General features: G+C 41.9%; 1 protein-coding gene across 3 annotated transcripts in view; it reads right to left on the minus strand.

The window, feature by feature from the left end:
- Positions 1-1,625: 1,625 nt before the first annotated feature.
- Positions 1,626-16,744, minus strand: part of Kyat (Kynurenine aminotransferase) — a 37,906-nt gene continuing 22,787 nt past the window's right edge. For all 3 annotated transcript variants that reach the window (XM_084588822.1, XM_084588824.1, XM_084588823.1), the window contains 6 exons: positions 15,511-15,587; positions 11,571-11,660; positions 10,234-10,420; positions 4,381-4,451; positions 3,679-3,765; positions 1,626-1,809 (listed from right to left, as the gene is read on the minus strand). In XM_084588822.1, the coding sequence (XP_084444948.1) occupies positions 1,750-1,809; positions 3,679-3,765; positions 4,381-4,451; positions 10,234-10,420; positions 11,571-11,660; positions 15,511-15,587 (572 nt within the window). In that variant the 3' untranslated portion in view covers positions 1,626-1,749. The remainder of the gene's footprint in view (positions 1,810-3,678; positions 3,766-4,380; positions 4,452-10,233; positions 10,421-11,570; positions 11,661-15,510; positions 15,588-16,744) is intronic.

Here is a 16,744-nt window from a genome sequence, read left to right on the forward strand (position 1 = left end):
AAAACAATGTCTACAAAGAAATAAATTTGTTTATAGCTACAACTGAATTACTAGGAACTGTTGCAAAAACGAGTAAATTTAGACAGTCGTGGCAAATTTTCTCATAGTTTTTTGTTGCATGTCCCTGAACTGTGAATGGCATTAAACTGCAGAATAACTTTTGTGCAGTCTGAAGGTTACCATGCAACATAATGGTACAGGTTGGCCAATGTAAATTTCAAATATTAATTTTGTTACTTTCAGATATCCAGCAATGCATAAAGACACACTTGTGCGTTTTTGAAGACCTACTACACAATAGCTTATAATAAATTAACAAAACAGCTCACAAAACAGTAGCATAGATAAAAATGCATCTTCAATTAACAGACCTGTGTTTAATTATATCCACAGGATGCATTTCTGATTACATTATTGACTAAAACTTCAATCATGGCTGATCTCAAAGCTGCAAGCTTAAAGGGCCACTGTCCAGGGAAGGCCCTTTTGAGCAAAGGAGCCCAGTGTTTCGATCAGGTACCGGAGATAGTTTGTGCAAAATGCTACAGTGACTCGCGCGCTGCAAAGCATCGAAAATACAATTCAAAGCTCTCTCATGCTCTCCTTTGGGAAGCCAGCTTCCCCGTTTCCTGCGCTGGCCCGACGGGCCATAGTAATGACGTACGTACCGCGAACGACGTCCATTGGTCCGTCTCGCTGACTGACGGGAGAAGGATGGGTGTCTACCGCTCGCTGTGCGCTTTTCCCTCGCCACGGCCAAACTGAATCCAGCGGTGCGCGCTCCCTCGGCCGTTTTTTTTTTGTTGTTGTTGTTGTTTTTTTTGCGCTCGCGAAGTGCCACGTCCCACCTCCCGCCAAACGCGGAGGAGGAAGGGGAATTTGTCTTCTGGAGGCTAGACGACCTCGGGCAGGAGAGTGAAAAACCTTTGCGAGGGAACGGAAGGAGAGAAGCATGACAGAATCGGGTGATTGCGATGGCTGTAACTGCGTTATTAGTCACTCTTTTCAAAAACATTTTGCGGCCTTGCGTTCTAGGGGCGAAGTCTCACAGTCACCGGTGAAGAAAATATTTTCAACCGGAGGGTGGACAGTGGGCCTTTAAAGGGACGTTGAGGTCAAAATGAAATCTGGCTGTATCGATAAGATACTATTACACTTTGCTCACACAGAAACCACTCTCACTTCAAAAAAGCAAAAATGCAGGCATTGCCACCACAGGTAGACTTGGAAAGTAAAATGCAGGTGCTGACACTGATTTTTTTGCATAGATTCCAGAGGCTAGGCTACACTGATATGCACTTCCAAACAGAACCAGGCATAATGCATTTTTAATTAGAACAACAGAAAGCCTCAGCTAGAAGAAACGGCTGTATGAATGTGTGCTATACTCCGAAAAGTGTCAGAAATATGTAGAAAAGCATTCTTACCACTGCTTGCAAATTTCCAAAGCAAATTGAATCCTGGATGCTATAGCATTGCATGGATACCATAATTGCAAACCAAAAGTTGTTCGAAAGTCATCTGATGTCATAAGCTATGATGGCAGCATGCTTCACTGTGGCCATCAATTTCTGCAAAGCCACCTCGCCAGCAGCTAACTTTTGCAGCCAGCTAGTATACTTAAACACAGTCCACAGTACAAAAATATGGATTATATTTATTTGTCCATGACACTAAGCGGCAAAATGCAGAAAAAATGTTGCTATATGTTGCATTACTAAGGACTTTGATCGCCCACCACAGCACACTTCAGGACATGTTCTTCAACTCTGCCAAAATGTCAGCAGCCTTCTGAAGAGTTGTGTCATCCTTGAAGGAAAAAATAAAATTTTGAATTAACGGCACATGAAATAAAAGGTTACATGAGGGCTTTCAAAAATGAGCTCCACCCTTAACCCTCTCGTATAAGAATGCACAAGAAAAATATAACAGAACACAATGCACCAGCAAATTAAGGTACGAACAGGAAAACGAAATGAGAGCACAAGAACATAATATAAGGAGCTGCACAAGAAATACAGCCTGCATGGGTTCAATAACACTTTTCACCAGCGAAGTGAAGATCAAGGGCACCAGTGTACAACCACATTCAGCTAAAACCCTGTCATTTTGCTATTTCAATTTTCATTACCTTGTTTGTTTCAATTGACAATGATGGTAAATAAGTTAACAAAAATAGCTAACTTGAAGGCAGCACTATTGATAACACTGTTTGGAACACTCGTGTCACGAGACACGTCGCAAAGCAATGCACCTCTCTACCCCAGCAGCAGCTCCTGTTCTGCAGTGATAAATCATAAATCTTGCAAATAAAAGAAGCATGTCTGACATCCCACAAGCACAAAACATGTGCAAACACCGGAAAAGAAACGGCATTAGAATGCCATGGCAAGATGCACACACATGCTCACGCTAAAGCTGCAAAAGTAAAACTAGTTTATCTTAAGGTAACGTATGAACACAGGTGTGCTGCAGTCTTGGAAAGGTTGGTGTTTGTTGAATAAACATTTTACAAGCACAGTAGCTGAAACTTACTGCAGATTACGAGAACACACTAAGAAAATCTCAGATACTATGAAAAAACAAAACAAATGCCATGTATTTAACAGCTGCGTAAGTACACTTATTAATTTCTAGGATAATGTGCATAAGCCTTTGCCTTACTACCGTGGTATTCCTTAATCCCAAGGCAACAGTAACTTGAAAGTGCCACCAAATTCACCCACTCCACAACGTAGAGTCTGTGGTGAGTCACAAGGTTGCAGAAGCAACCCTCCGCTCTGAAAACATGCTCTACATAAAACTTCTCTAGTAATCTGTTCAACATAAATACACGGAGAAGCAACTGTTAAATATGCAACAGAATGCCACAGCATGCCTTAACAGTACTTTATTTATTTGTGACATCGGTCAAAAAAGCATGCATTGTGCAGCTGAGTACAAGAAATGGCTATCATTCAGGAGCAAAATTTGTCAACTTTCAAATCAAATGTGAAAAAGTGCTACAGGGCTTGCAAATGGCAAAAGAAAAGTTGGATACCAAGTACCCCTGTACTGCACTGGTTGATTTTCATACCACATGCACATTCCCTTCTTGAAGTACTAATGTTAAAAACCACAGTTCTTTTCAAAATTATTCCATGTTCCTCATGGAGAGTTCCAGCAGTAGCAGTGGTGCTGGGTCTTGTTTACAGAGTGCATATCGATTTGGTTTATAGGGTATAACGTCCTAAAGCAGCAAGGCTATGAGTGATGCTGTAGCAGAGGACTCTGGATATTTCGACCACCTGGGGTTCTTCAATGTATATGGACATCGCACGGTATACGGGTGCCTTTCTTTTCGCCTCCATCGAAAAGAAACCGCTGTGGCCGGGATCTGATCCTGCACCCTTGGTTACAGTAGTCGAGTGCCCTAACCACTGGGTCACAATGGCAGGGCTAACAGTGTATATCGAGCTCACAAGAATTTTGAACGTAGCACTCAATAGCTAGTGGTGTGGCTATTTTTGTAATAGACCCCTGGACTCGCAACAGAAACATGCATGGAGGTCTTTTCTATTTAAGAGAGCAAGTGTCCAGAGGATTTCTAAGGCACTTTGCCACTTACCAACAATTATTTCCAAGGGGAATTTCGTATTTGCAAAAAACACATTCATTAGGAGTTTCCTTGACACTCACCTTGATAAAACAGAATCTTATCAAATTTTGAGCAAGATGTTTATGGTCAGCACCATAGAAGGCACTAGGAGGAATGCCTTGTAGCTTCTGAAATGAGTTCCATTTTACAACAATCAAATGCACACACCTTGGTTCTCAGAGCAATGCATGTCACTAACAGCAGTAAACTGCAATGCACTAAGGTTTAAAAAAAAATAATTGTTACAAAGTACCTGGATGTACAACACAACCCCCCAATGCAAGTAAAATAAAGTTGAATTGGATGTCACATCTAACCCATTTAATGTATTTAAAGCCTGATCAATGTTCCAAAACTAAGCACTGGGGTTACATTTTAATGCTGAATTCATTTTAATTAGCAATGTTCACCTGCTTGAACGGAGAGCACTTCTACGACTCTCCAACTAGCAGTCAAAGCAATGATGCTAAAAAAGATCAGAAAGAATATCAAGAAACTCTTTGAAAGCCAGCTTAAGAAAATAAAACACATGCATAAAGAATACAACCCACATGCATCATGACAACAGTGAAGCCACTGACATCACCAAAAACCATAAAAGCATGAAATAAACAATTAAACACTTCACACTAATCATTAATCTAGAATGCGCTAGCAATACAGGTTCAAATTAATAGCACCAGAGTTGACACCTACTTTTGCAAGGGGGGGGGAAAAGAAAATCAGCAGTGTGGCATACTGACCCTTGCTCTAGACAGCCACTTTGCAAAAATGTAATCCTTTGGCTCGTTCCCCTCCAACTTCAATTTAGATGCTTGAAAAGAACAAAAAGATGAACACCATCATACATCAAAACAAGACAAAAGAAGACTCTCTTTTTGCTGCCATGGCCACACCCCTACTCTTTACAACAAGTAATGACAAACTCGGCTCACAATGAACCCGCATCTATCTCTCAAAAAGCCAGCATTGAGCTGGACTTCACATTTTTCTCTTAATATGAGTTCCTAATACTAAATGGTTGTGAAAGGATTTTCGCATGACATTTTTTTATTTTTTTTTTAACTTCAATCAGTTGGCCACAGACAATGCTACACAAAAAAATGGCTGCCTGCTAACTGAAACTAAACAAGAACGTGCAGAAATAAAAGCTCTTAGTTTTGCCCACATCCAAAGAAAGTGGTGCAGAGTTTAATCAACAAGAAACTAAGGGTGTGGGACTGTTTCGAGTGACAGCAATAACTTACAAATAAGCAACACTTTTCAATGCAGACCAAGAGTGAATCCACATTATTGCATCTAATGCTCCAGTCCCACAGCCATTCTTTACCTATTTTTCCTTGCAGGTGAAATTCTACAAAACTAACCAGGCAAAATTAAGAGAGCAAAAATGAAATTTTTTATCTCCAAAAATGAGAAAAATTGTAATCAATGGCAAAAGTAGTGGAGTGGATGGAACTTGATGCCAAAAATTTTAACCAATAAAAAAAGTACACAGGTTTTAATAAATGCTGCTTAATTGTACAGAATGAAATTCTGCAAGCCGATAAAAGAAAAGTCTTGCTAATATTTTCTCACCATTCCTGCAGTGGTGAAAGCATTAAAATTTTTCCCCTGGGAAATATTTGGAGGTTGTGGGTCATCACATGTATTGTGTGCTGCATTATATGCCCTCTGTTATTGCATAACTCTGCTATTGCATTACTATCTGGCACAAATGTTCGTTGGCTGCTGAAGTTTCCTTTGCACACAGTGGTGTTTCAAAACGCTCCCCAGCAGTCAGTGGAGCATGTTCAGACCGTAGCAATGTCTAAAGTTGACACAGCTGCCGCTATACAGCTATACATGCTGCGAGCACATACAGCTATCAACAAGAACTGCATAGTAAGCACAGCCAGGGATAACAAATCAAAAATCAAACTCAGAACAAAAATTGTGGTATGCTCTACTGTAGAACCGCGCTACAGTAAACTCCTGATATGGTGAAAACTCGGATGTAGTAAACTGAAACTGAAGTCTCAGTTCGTCTTCCATAGATGACTATTTTTTTTCCTTTCTAGTAAAGACATCTTTGATAAAAATCGGTTATAGTAAAGTGTGTTTTTCCCTGCCGAAGTACTTCCCGTGAAATGATGCCGTCGTGCATGCGCTACCTCAAATTGTCAAGAAAATAATTGAAAAAAAAAAAAGCAGCAAGCATTTTTTTTCTTTTAATTGCCTTTACCACTAGGCACCCCAGCTCTGAGGAAAAGCCAACTTTATCTGGGCCTTGAAGCCGTGAGGGAAAGCATATGGCGCGTAGGGAAAAAAAAAGAAAGTAATGTTAGCTACGTACGTGGAAAGTAGGCGGTGCAGTCAGTTCAGAAATTAAAGACAGTAAAACTGAGGCAAGTAAGGAAAGAAACGGCCAAACATTCGCAGCACTGTGCAGCACAAAGCAAGAGGCAGTGGTGGAGAGGCACGGCGTGTGTGGTTTTGCCATGCTTGACTATCACATGCATTTCCCATCTATTGCCCCTTAAATGACAGAAACAGTGGAAGGCGACGCCGTGTTCATGCAAGGCTTTGATTTCCACCTAAACTCAGATTCGGTTGCGTTCATAGCAACATTGCATTCAAGCTAAACAGGTACTTCCACAATATTTAAACAAAAATCTTATAACTGAAAAAGAGAAAAAAGAAAATTGCACAAGAGACGATAAGAGAAGGGTGGAAGGTGTTTTTTTTTTTTTTTCATAAAGGAGCGAGATTTGTTTAGTAAGTAGCCATTTATTAATGCGAAAGCACTATTAGGCTATGTTGGCAAGGTCGTGTGTGCAAAACATGAGTACAGAACGTGTGTACAATCATATGTCCTTCTCATAAGAGTCAGGATCAAACGAGTGGTTGTAATCGAAAGAGGATGGTGTGAGAATGTTAAACAAAAGAAAATTATGTCGACAGAATGAATTAGAGCCAAAAATGTAAAAGTAAACTCAATCAGATGTAGAAATAGCCATAAGACTAATGTCGACGTCCAAGGGATGTGATGTCACGCCAACCGGAAGTGGATGTGTTTCTGACTTAATGAGCCAAATAAATGCGCGATAGTGATCAGAAGTGTGTAATAAGTGTCAAATAATCAAATAAAAATATAATTAGGCCGTAAAAGAGTGAAAAACATTCCGAGAGCACTGCAGAATCTGCACTAGAGGAATGCATAAGCCTAAGCGTTGCTGTGTTGTCAGCGAAATGTGCCAGCGGGATTCCGTGAGTGACAGATACTGCGCCTTTCCTTTCCTATAAACCAATTATAAAACGCCGGTTGTGTTCAACAAGAGGCGTGCGATGTGCTGTGTGCAGCAGCAACGCAGATACTGCAGTGCTCTTGGAATTTTTTACCAGACAGCATCTTCAGGGCCATATCATCACTAATAACTGATATAAAGACCATGATATGGTAAAGATTTTCGCTGGTCTGAGTGACTTTACAATAAAGGGGTTCTACATATTAACCATTTCAAATGCAGCATCCACATTTATGGACATGACCTGAACACTCAAATCCCGCCCATACCAAGTGCAATTTTTACAAATGTAGATGCAAAAAATGAGGTAATATATAAACAGTTAGAAAGATATCCATTTTAGTTAAGAAATCCACTTTGTTTTATATATAAACAGTTAGAAAGATATCCATTTTAGTTAAGAAATCCACTTTGTTTAATGGGTGGTTCGGAGTTTTCCGGTTGTTCTGCTATTACTCTGGTGAGTATGAATCTTCGTTCGCATTTTTTTGCAAGCATAAACACATTGAAGTGCATAAAATGTGTTGATTTGTTTAGATAACGGCTCATTGTGACAGGAATAAGTCAAAAGAAGCACACTTGAGAATGTGAAGATAGTGCAGGTCATGATTTCGAAATATGAGGACCCGCAGAATGCGCATAATTATTCAGCAAATAAAGGCAGATTTTTCAGTACCTAAACCTGGCATGCTTCGTAGCAAAATACTGAATTTTGAAAATTTTCTCCCTATTCGATCCAAATTCGTGCCTGAATGTAACTAGTGAAACAATGCTAAGTAGCCAATCAGGTACACAATGAAACCACGTAAAACATTTGTGAAAGTAAAACATACTTTGCACTAAAATTTTCTCATTTGAATGTTGCTTTGTACAATGCAGTAAAAACTTGTTAATTTGACAACTGTTAATTCACAAATTTGGGTACTTCAAACTAGGAGCACGGTCAAGGCCAACACCATGCAAGTCTATGGCGTCAGACACTCGTTAATTCGTACATAGGTGAACTCACTCCTGTTATTTCACTGCAACTGGACATGTACATCAGATAATCACATTGTTTCAGATGCTGCTTGGCACGTCACTGTTCTTTTGTTTTTATTTTGAGATGGTGTCATGCTGCTTAAGTCCTCCGCATATATCCCTCGCTTGCATCCACATGCTACTTCCAATACAGTGAAACTGCACGCTGGTCACTCGCAGTTTCACCATATGGCACGCTTGACCCAATTGACTATACAGTAAAGCCCCCTCGAAGTATGACGAGGCTGCTTTGTGAAGAAGCACCACTGCTACTGCATCACACTGCAAAAAAGGGCAACGGATGCCTTTATGATATACTGCACCATTTCTTCAGCATTTCCAACTGTGTGCACAAAGAAAAGGACTTGACTAAACAAAAACAAAATAAAAAAAAAAGATTCTCACTTGGGCTTCAACTTGAATGCAGACAGGCACCACACAGACGTTCAGTGAATAAAATTATTGTCACGAGAACCATTTTAAGCACATTTTTTTAAGGACCATTTAATAATTCAAGCCTTTGGTCAAGTCAGACATTTTTCTCGTTTTTTGAAAGACGAATAAACAAGAGAAACAAAATAGGAACAAAATCCCTGCACTAGGCTGCTACCATCCTTCTAGCTGCAAAGGTGCATAGTAGAGTGAAATACCAACAGTATAAACAGTTAATTCTCGATGTAACGAAGTATTTTGATTTTCCCAACTTCGTGTCCATAGAACACCATGCATTTTTTTTTAGCCTCTGCATAACGAAGTAAATTTGATTGCACTTTCAATGTAGCAAAACTTTATTGCTGCCTCGAATTGTACCGCGAGCATGGAAGGTTCAGCGAAGCGCATACCGAAGTGCGCATCGAAGCACCTTCGTGAAGGTGCACCACCCAGACGACAGATGAGCATGTGATGGCGGAGCACACTGCCTGCTGTGCCATTTGGGGCAGTATGGGTGAGGTTCGCGAACGCAGTGTTGGAAGAAACCGCTAGGCAGCACGAGCGTCTGCGCAATGTGCAGCCAGCAAGACCGACAGCAGAATGCCACAATTCTGCCCGAACTGGGTGCCGAATGTGGGGCGGGCCGTGTGGTGCCTGTACTCAAAAGAACTTGTGCTGCAAATATCCTACCTAGTCATAAAGCTGGGTAAAAATACAGGAAGGGTAGGCACACCCGTCCGCCTGACAACCTCACTTTCCACTTGGATGCTGTGTGTGCACACGCACGCGCATTCTCGCGCTTGCGGCAGAGCGACAATCATCCTGAAATGGGTTTCATTTCATCAGTTGTGATAGAGGGCACAGTTTTTGCTGTCGCTGACGTGGAAAAAGTGATGCGAAAAAGCCGGTATAGACCGACACTGCCGGCCTTCATTTTCCTGGCTCCCACGCGGCTGCAGCGGCATTAGTGGCCGAACGTGGCATCAAATCAGCGACGTGATCAGAAACTCGAAGTTTAATTGGGCAGCAATGATGGTGAAACCAGAAATAATGTCTGTGTCATACCCATCATGCACATAACGCCAAGTTCCACCACAATTCAAGGCTTTCCCTTTGAATGGTCTGTGAAATGTTCTGAATAGTTCTCTGCATGCAAGGTGGCAAATTTCGATGTTGCGAAATTAAAATTTAACAAAGTAAATGGCATATTTAACCGGCTTTCTTATATCGGGGTTTAACTGCACTTCATGTGGCTGTGTCCTAAACCAATGACGTAAGATCTCCGGTCCATAAGAACAAGAGAATAAATGGGATATGCAAATGCTCAGCAGTGTGACCCACGTACACCTACAGCTGGTGCACGCATGACTGAGTGCACATACAAATATGCGCCACCTTGCACATAATGCCCCTTCCATACAGTTTCGCCCACATTCTGAACACACAAACTGGCAGAGCAACATCTTGGCATGCTACCAAGGTCGCTGGGAGAGCCAGCATTGTCGGCACTGCAGCTAAAACATAACATGCCACACTGTTACTGACATGCAGCATCTTTGTGCCCAAACAAGGTCTATGCTGCAGACAATGCTGACATAGATGGCACGAAACTGAGGAGAGCAGGGGTAGGAAGAGCAAAATCTATGAATTTAGTTAACAATCCGTGTACTTTTTCTGGTCTGACCGCAGCCGCAAAAAGTGGGACGGGAACGAAAGGCGGGGGGAGAGGCCAGTGTGGGTGCCCGTGGGACCTACAAAAGCAGCCTGTGCAACCCAGTTTGAGAACCCCTGATGAAGAGCAAAGTCTGCAAATGCCCTTCAATGTTTCATCAAAGTATAGGAAGTGGGCCTCCTTACCCAGCTGAGAAAAGTCACAGACAAGGAAATAACCTCCCTCCGGCACAGTGGGTGTCATGCCAACTGAGCTGAGAAAGCTGCAGATGAAGTCTCGCTTCTTCTGCAGGGAGCTTGACAGATCATTCCAGTAACCCTCAGGGTCAGATATCCTCTCCATTTCCTTTTCCAAACCTACTGCTATTGCTTCCTGTCAAGTGTGCAAAAGAAACAAGGGGACAAACATGAAGCAACACTGAATCAACTCTCAAATCAATGCATTTTCTTCTTCTCTAACAGAAAATGAATCGAAACCAAATCACTGCACCTAACAACCTGAATAGCCCCTTTTTAAGTTTGATACCATGTCTTCTATGCACACTGTTGCACTTCTTTCTGCATCTCTTCTGTGTCCTGTACCTTGATTTTGTACACTCACACACCTTCAAGCTGAGCCACAGGTTAGTGATGGTGTCAAAAAAAAAAGGGGGGGGGGGGAGGGGGGGGGGGACATTTTTTTAACATAGCATGTTCATCTAAAGCATACTTTTCCGTTTTCCCTAACTTCAAAATATGAAAGGCAAGGATGATGTGCAGCCAATAATGCCCGACCACTAAGTATGCTGCCACTCTTTGTAGTGATGGGCAGCTGGACACAGTTTATGGGTTGGTTACATTTTTTGTGCTACCAAGAGAATGACATGTTCTATTTATTTATTTATGTACATACTGCAGACCACTGGTGAGGTCAAACAAAGGTAACTCATTTGTTGAAACAGTGCAAGGGATGAGGGAATAGAGAGAGGACACACACACAGAGTAACTGCTTGAGCATGTTGGTTATAACTTGAGACCGGACACTACCATGGAGTTTTAGCTTTCAACCTCATGCCCATTTCAATGTGAACCATGCATGTAACTTCCAAAAACAAATCCCACCACATCCACTGCTGCTGCACACTATCAATGCTTACAAAACAGGGGGCCGTTTCGGAAAATGCAGGGTGGTACCTCGCACCACATCATACATGGATGCAAAGCAGAAGAAAATGCAACAGTTCAATTTCCTGCACGATGACAAAAAAGCATTCTCAAAGTGACCTTGGATCATTCCCACACAAACCGCCTAACAAACAGCTCTGGAGGAAGCTCTCATGCTGCTCCCACATGATGTGGGCATGTGCTACTAAAGAAAATGCCATATTTTAGCCTCCCCTTCCTGTGCAAAGTAGTGTAGCAGGAGGGATATGCATCATAACTCTGAAATCAGGGTGCCAAGTATAATGCATGTGTCAGCTAGTGGTAGAAACTGAGCAACTATTGCACCTAACAAAAAGGGTGAGTACAGCCTGCTAACTCACCTGCAGGAGTGTGCTGAGGGTGTAGATGCAGTTCTGGTGAACAAGCTGCAGACCCTTCAGCAAGTGCTGAGGACCATAGGCCCAACCAACCTGCACACAGAAAGCAGAGGCTGCATACCCACAGCAAAAACTTTTCCTCCTGGCTATGGATAACGCTATAAAAGTTGAATGCCATGAGTAAAAGTAACTTATTTTTTACTGTCAGCCTGGCACGACGTATGCCTCATGGACTGCTTCCAGTAAAAATAATTACAGATATTCCAAGAAGGCCCAAGCTACTGTAGAGTAATTTGCAATCGCATCTGCATTAACAATATGTTTTGGTGTTTTCTTCTTGCTCTGTTCTCATTTGTTTTAATCATTCCTCTCTATAATGCTAAAGAGGCTCTGAGAGTATGCAACAAAATTGCAATAGAGACAATCCTAACGAGAACTTCAAACTTTCTGCACGGCAGAAATACATTCAAATGATCAATTTCAAAAGTTGTCAGCAAGTTGGACCACACCAGAGATGAGTCATTCCAATACCTGTCCCTCTTGCATTCACGAATTCACAAAGTAGACTGTCAAAGCTTTTCAAATCCCCCACCCCTTCTAAAAAAAAAAAGGTTACTCTCATCACACCCAAATAGCAAAAAAAGAAAAAAGATAAATAAAATAAACTAAAAGGAATGTGCACAATGTTCGAATATTGTCTGCATAATGTGCATGGAACTCCCAGGTCTCCAAGAGATGGGAGTTCCAATTCACCTCATCTGTCTCCTCAGGAACCTGTATGAAGGGCAAGAGGCCACAGTCAGAACTGAGCATGGTCTTACTGATTGGTTTCCGATTGAGAAAGGAGTGAGGCAAGGCTGCATACTGTCACCCTGTCTATTTAACCTATATGCAGAGTGCATCATGAGGAAGGCCGGACTGGACGAGTCTTCAGCTGGAGTGAAGATTGCTGGAAAACGTATCAACAACCTTAGATATGCGGATGATACCACTTTAATGGCAGAAAGTGAAGTGGAACTCAACAGACTTCTGATGCGCGTACAAGAAGAGAGTGAGAAGTTTGGGCTTAAGCTGAACATTAAAAAGACAAAGATCATGGCGCCTTGCCCTATCAAGTCCTGGAGCATCAAGGGACAAGAAGTGGAAGCTGTGACAGATTTTCTCTTCTTGGGCTCCAAGATTACCCCGGAAGGAGACTGCAGCCATCAAATTAGGAGACGCCTGCTTCTGGGAGAGAGAGCCATGGTTAGCCTTGACCGCCTAGTAAAGAGCAGAGACACTAGTCTGCCAACCAAGATCCGTATAACTCGTGCTATGGTCTTTCCAGTTGTGATGTATGGATGCGAGAGTTGGACTGTGAAGAAAGAATTGACGCGTTTGAATTGTGGTGCTGGCGGAGACTCTTGAGAGTTCCTTGGACTGCCAGAAGATCAAATCAGTCGATATTGTCAACCATAAACCCTGACTGCTCATTGGAGAGTCAAATTCTAAAGTTAAAGCTCAGCTACTTTGGTCATCTGATGAGAAGAGAGGAGTCGCTGGAGAAAGATTTGATGTTGGGAAAGGTTGAGAGTCGCCGGAGAAGGGGTAGGCAGCGAACGCGATGGTTAGATGGCATCCTCGAGGCACTGCAGATGAAGTTATGTGATGTTAGGAAGATAGTGAGAGACCGGAAAGCGTGGCATGACATGGTCCATAGGGTCACGAAGAGTCGGACATGACTGAACTGAACTGAATGTATCAAAATAAGAAAGCACACTAGGGAAACTAAGGAAGGATCATGACGCAGCTCTGAACATCCTTTCTCTCAGAAATAGCACATTAAGTCTGTAAAATTTCGGCTAGGTTACTTTTACATTGCAGTCACCTGCAATAAGATTAACTTGAACAAGTGGTGGAGACCTCAGTGTGCTAAAAAAAAAAAAAGTAAAATTCTCATAAGGGGCCTTACGTTCATTCCTTTGTCAAAACCAAGACTAAGACAAGTCCTCTAGTTGTAATATTGGTTAGTGATGCAAAGCTTCCCTTCTTCCTCTTGGTTTCTGAAGCACGCCCACTAGCTTCTGAAAACCACCACCTCTCCTCCTTCCTACCCTAAAATGCCCTCATGGAAAATGTTTTTTCTAGTCACACGTTTTTCACAAAAAATCTGGCTGCAATAGTGCAATTCACCATTAAGCACTGCATTGCAGCTACAGGCAATAAATAGCCAGGCTTCTCCGCACTTGGATGCCTCAGCCACTAAGTCATCGCAGTGGGATCAAGGAATTCTAGCCAGCTGATCTGCTGTTTCACTGTGTACAGTGCAGTTCACTTATAACGATATTAAGAAAACCTGAAAGTGCGATCATTATAACCGATTATTTTTATATCTGGAGCGGCAAAAAAAAAAAAGAAAAATAAAAAAAAAAGCACACCCACGTATTTTTCTATACATGTAGGCTTGCTGACTTACGATGAGTAAATCGGGTTGAACAACACTAATTATCGTAAAGAGCACTAAACACTTTATTACAGTATACATCAATAGCCATAAAATAACTTAAGCATGCTTAAAGAAGTCTGAAATTCACGCTCGCATGAGCAGCAGCTGAAGCTTGACAATCGCTGTGAGCATCGCTTCCAGTAGCGTGTACGCTGGCGGCAGTCCTTTTTGCGTGCATGAAACCGATTAGCGACTGGATGAACTGAAGGAAATCCCCAGCCTTGATGATTTTAAAATCGCAGAGTGAGAATGTCCGTATTTTTTCACGAGGCTTCCAACCTTGACACCCTGCCAAAAATCCCGATGAATCAGCCGTTTCATCCCGTAAGCTATTTCGCCCATAGAGTTTCTTACTCTTACCTAGAGGGAAAGCTGTGTCGCCATCTATGGGAGTTTACATGGAGTTTCCTGACGACCAGTTCCACCCCCATGGGCACCCAAAGCATCATGGGCCAGATAACTACAGAGTGCAGAACTACAACTTTTGGCCAAAACTAACGCAAAGATAAACACTGTTATGCCATACACATTGTTATACCATAAACAATGTCCTAACATTCAATTTTGTGACTATAAATTGCAAAAAGAGAGAGAAACAGAAACGGACTCAGAATCAGCAATGGCGATGACGATATGGCCACAGCAGCACCCTTTGCATGACTGCGATTGCGATGATGATAGTGCTCATTTCCTTCCCATTTTCACCGCGCTGTCGAGTTTTCACGTCATTGTCTTCTTAATATATAATCTTTTATGGAATATTCGATCAAATTTTCGTGGTAAACACCTACCGGGCGGCGATAAAGCTATCATTGTATTCAATATACCGCCGAAAATCGATCGTTATATCTGGTTTATTTTTACATAGGGGCAACGGAGAAAATGATAAATCTCAAGAATTTGATCGTTATAAACGATATATCGCATATCTGGTGTCGTTATAAGTTGACTGCACTGTATTAAGGGTATAATGAAAATGTAGACTGCACTGTATTAAGGGTATAATAAAAATGTTCTTTTGATTTGCCCTATAAATGAAAAAAAAAAAATGCATTGGTTCACCCTCTTTTAGCCAGGTAATACGGTTTTTCAAAGACGGAAGGCCAACCTGTAATGTTTAAGTTTGGCAGAAATGCCAGAGCTCACCATGAAACCCAACTATCAGGGTGTGTGGGGCAGGAGCTTGAAAGCAAACCTGCGCATGTCACTGCAGCTGTATTACAACCACATGCAGCAAAACATAAAAAAGAAGAAACGAGGAGATAGACTACACGTTTTGCTCCCAAGCATGCACGAACACTCAGGCAAGCAGTTCTGCTCACACTTTTTTCCCGCCTGCTCGAAATCTTGCACCATCACCAGTGGCTTCATGTTCACTTACCACCTATTTGGGCTTACAGTGCTTCAGGCAAGCCACACGCCATATATGCTGTGAAAGAACACAATAAATTTACTGACCTTCCAGCCGGTAATGCTGAAGGTTTTTCCAGCACTTCCAATAGTAATGGTCCTCTCCCACATTCCAGGAAGAGTGTCTAGAAGAAAATATAAAAAAACTCACATTAGACAGATGGGCAAAAATGGTAATGCTGACAACAGTGACACAATGCTAGAACATCAAATTCAAAGCTGATGCACCCAGTGAGTGCACTAAGATTTGAAAAAAAAAAAAAAAAGACACTGTATAGATTTTAGACCACACCAGAAAGGAGAACGTTTGGCCATGTTGGTTCATCATCGCACAGAAAGCATAGCGCAGTAAAACGACAAAGAATGAGGACTTCCTGGCGTAAGCGGCATGTGGAAATTTTGTTGCCTCTCTTCCCTTCTTTCCACTTGCGAACCAGAAGTGTACACATATATATGCTCCAGAACCACAATAAACATTTGCTGATAGCGACAATTGCCCTGTCCTCCTCGCCCTTTGCCATTTGACTGTACTATGCTTTCTGTGTTTAGACCACAGACGAAGAAAAAATCTGGTACAGTAAATTCCCTGTAAGACAAACTAGAAGAGATAAAAATCTGTCAGTCTTATCAGAAGCTTATATTATCAGAGTGCCCCTAAGAAGATATGTGATTATGCTAGGCATGTCCAAATACAGATATGCTACAAGAAGGCAATTATTAAAATAGCCTTCCAAAAAAAGGTCAAATACTATTAGAGCATTTATTGCACTATGCATGAAGTGAGCTGAAAATAGCATGAAACCAACTCACATTATACTACTTGAAAATGGCATTGGTCCCTTCTTTCTTTTTCACCATCTTTCTTACTCAATCCCACAGCAACTGCTACTATTCATTTTTGTTTTTTCTGGTTCTAGCTCCCTCATCTTGCTCTCAGTGTTTGGAATGTGTGCATCAGAGTAGAAATTGTTCCTTATCTCACTCCATCTGCAGAATATTAGCTCCACGAGCCCAACCACTCCATGAATAGGCACACCACACGCCTTTCCTTATGCCACAGGCAATACACGTAGCGCCAATATCTGGCCATCTGTGCAGTGATAATGCAAGCTGCCACACAGTATCAATTGAAAATATGGCCTCAGAAGTTTGAGTTTCAAGTCAATGAGCGGGCGCAATGTGCGTATACACGCCTTTTTAGTTAGTGGGAAGCAGCACGCGGCACGTGACATGCCTCCATGTCAGACTTCCGCAAGCGCAGGCGCGGTAGTGCCCCACCTTT

This window comes from Amblyomma maculatum, chromosome 1 (genome assembly GCF_055883805.1).
Source record: "Amblyomma maculatum isolate TAMU_Amacu chromosome 1, ASM5588380v1, whole genome shotgun sequence".
Lineage (NCBI taxonomy): Eukaryota > Metazoa > Arthropoda > Arachnida > Ixodida > Ixodidae > Amblyomma > Amblyomma maculatum.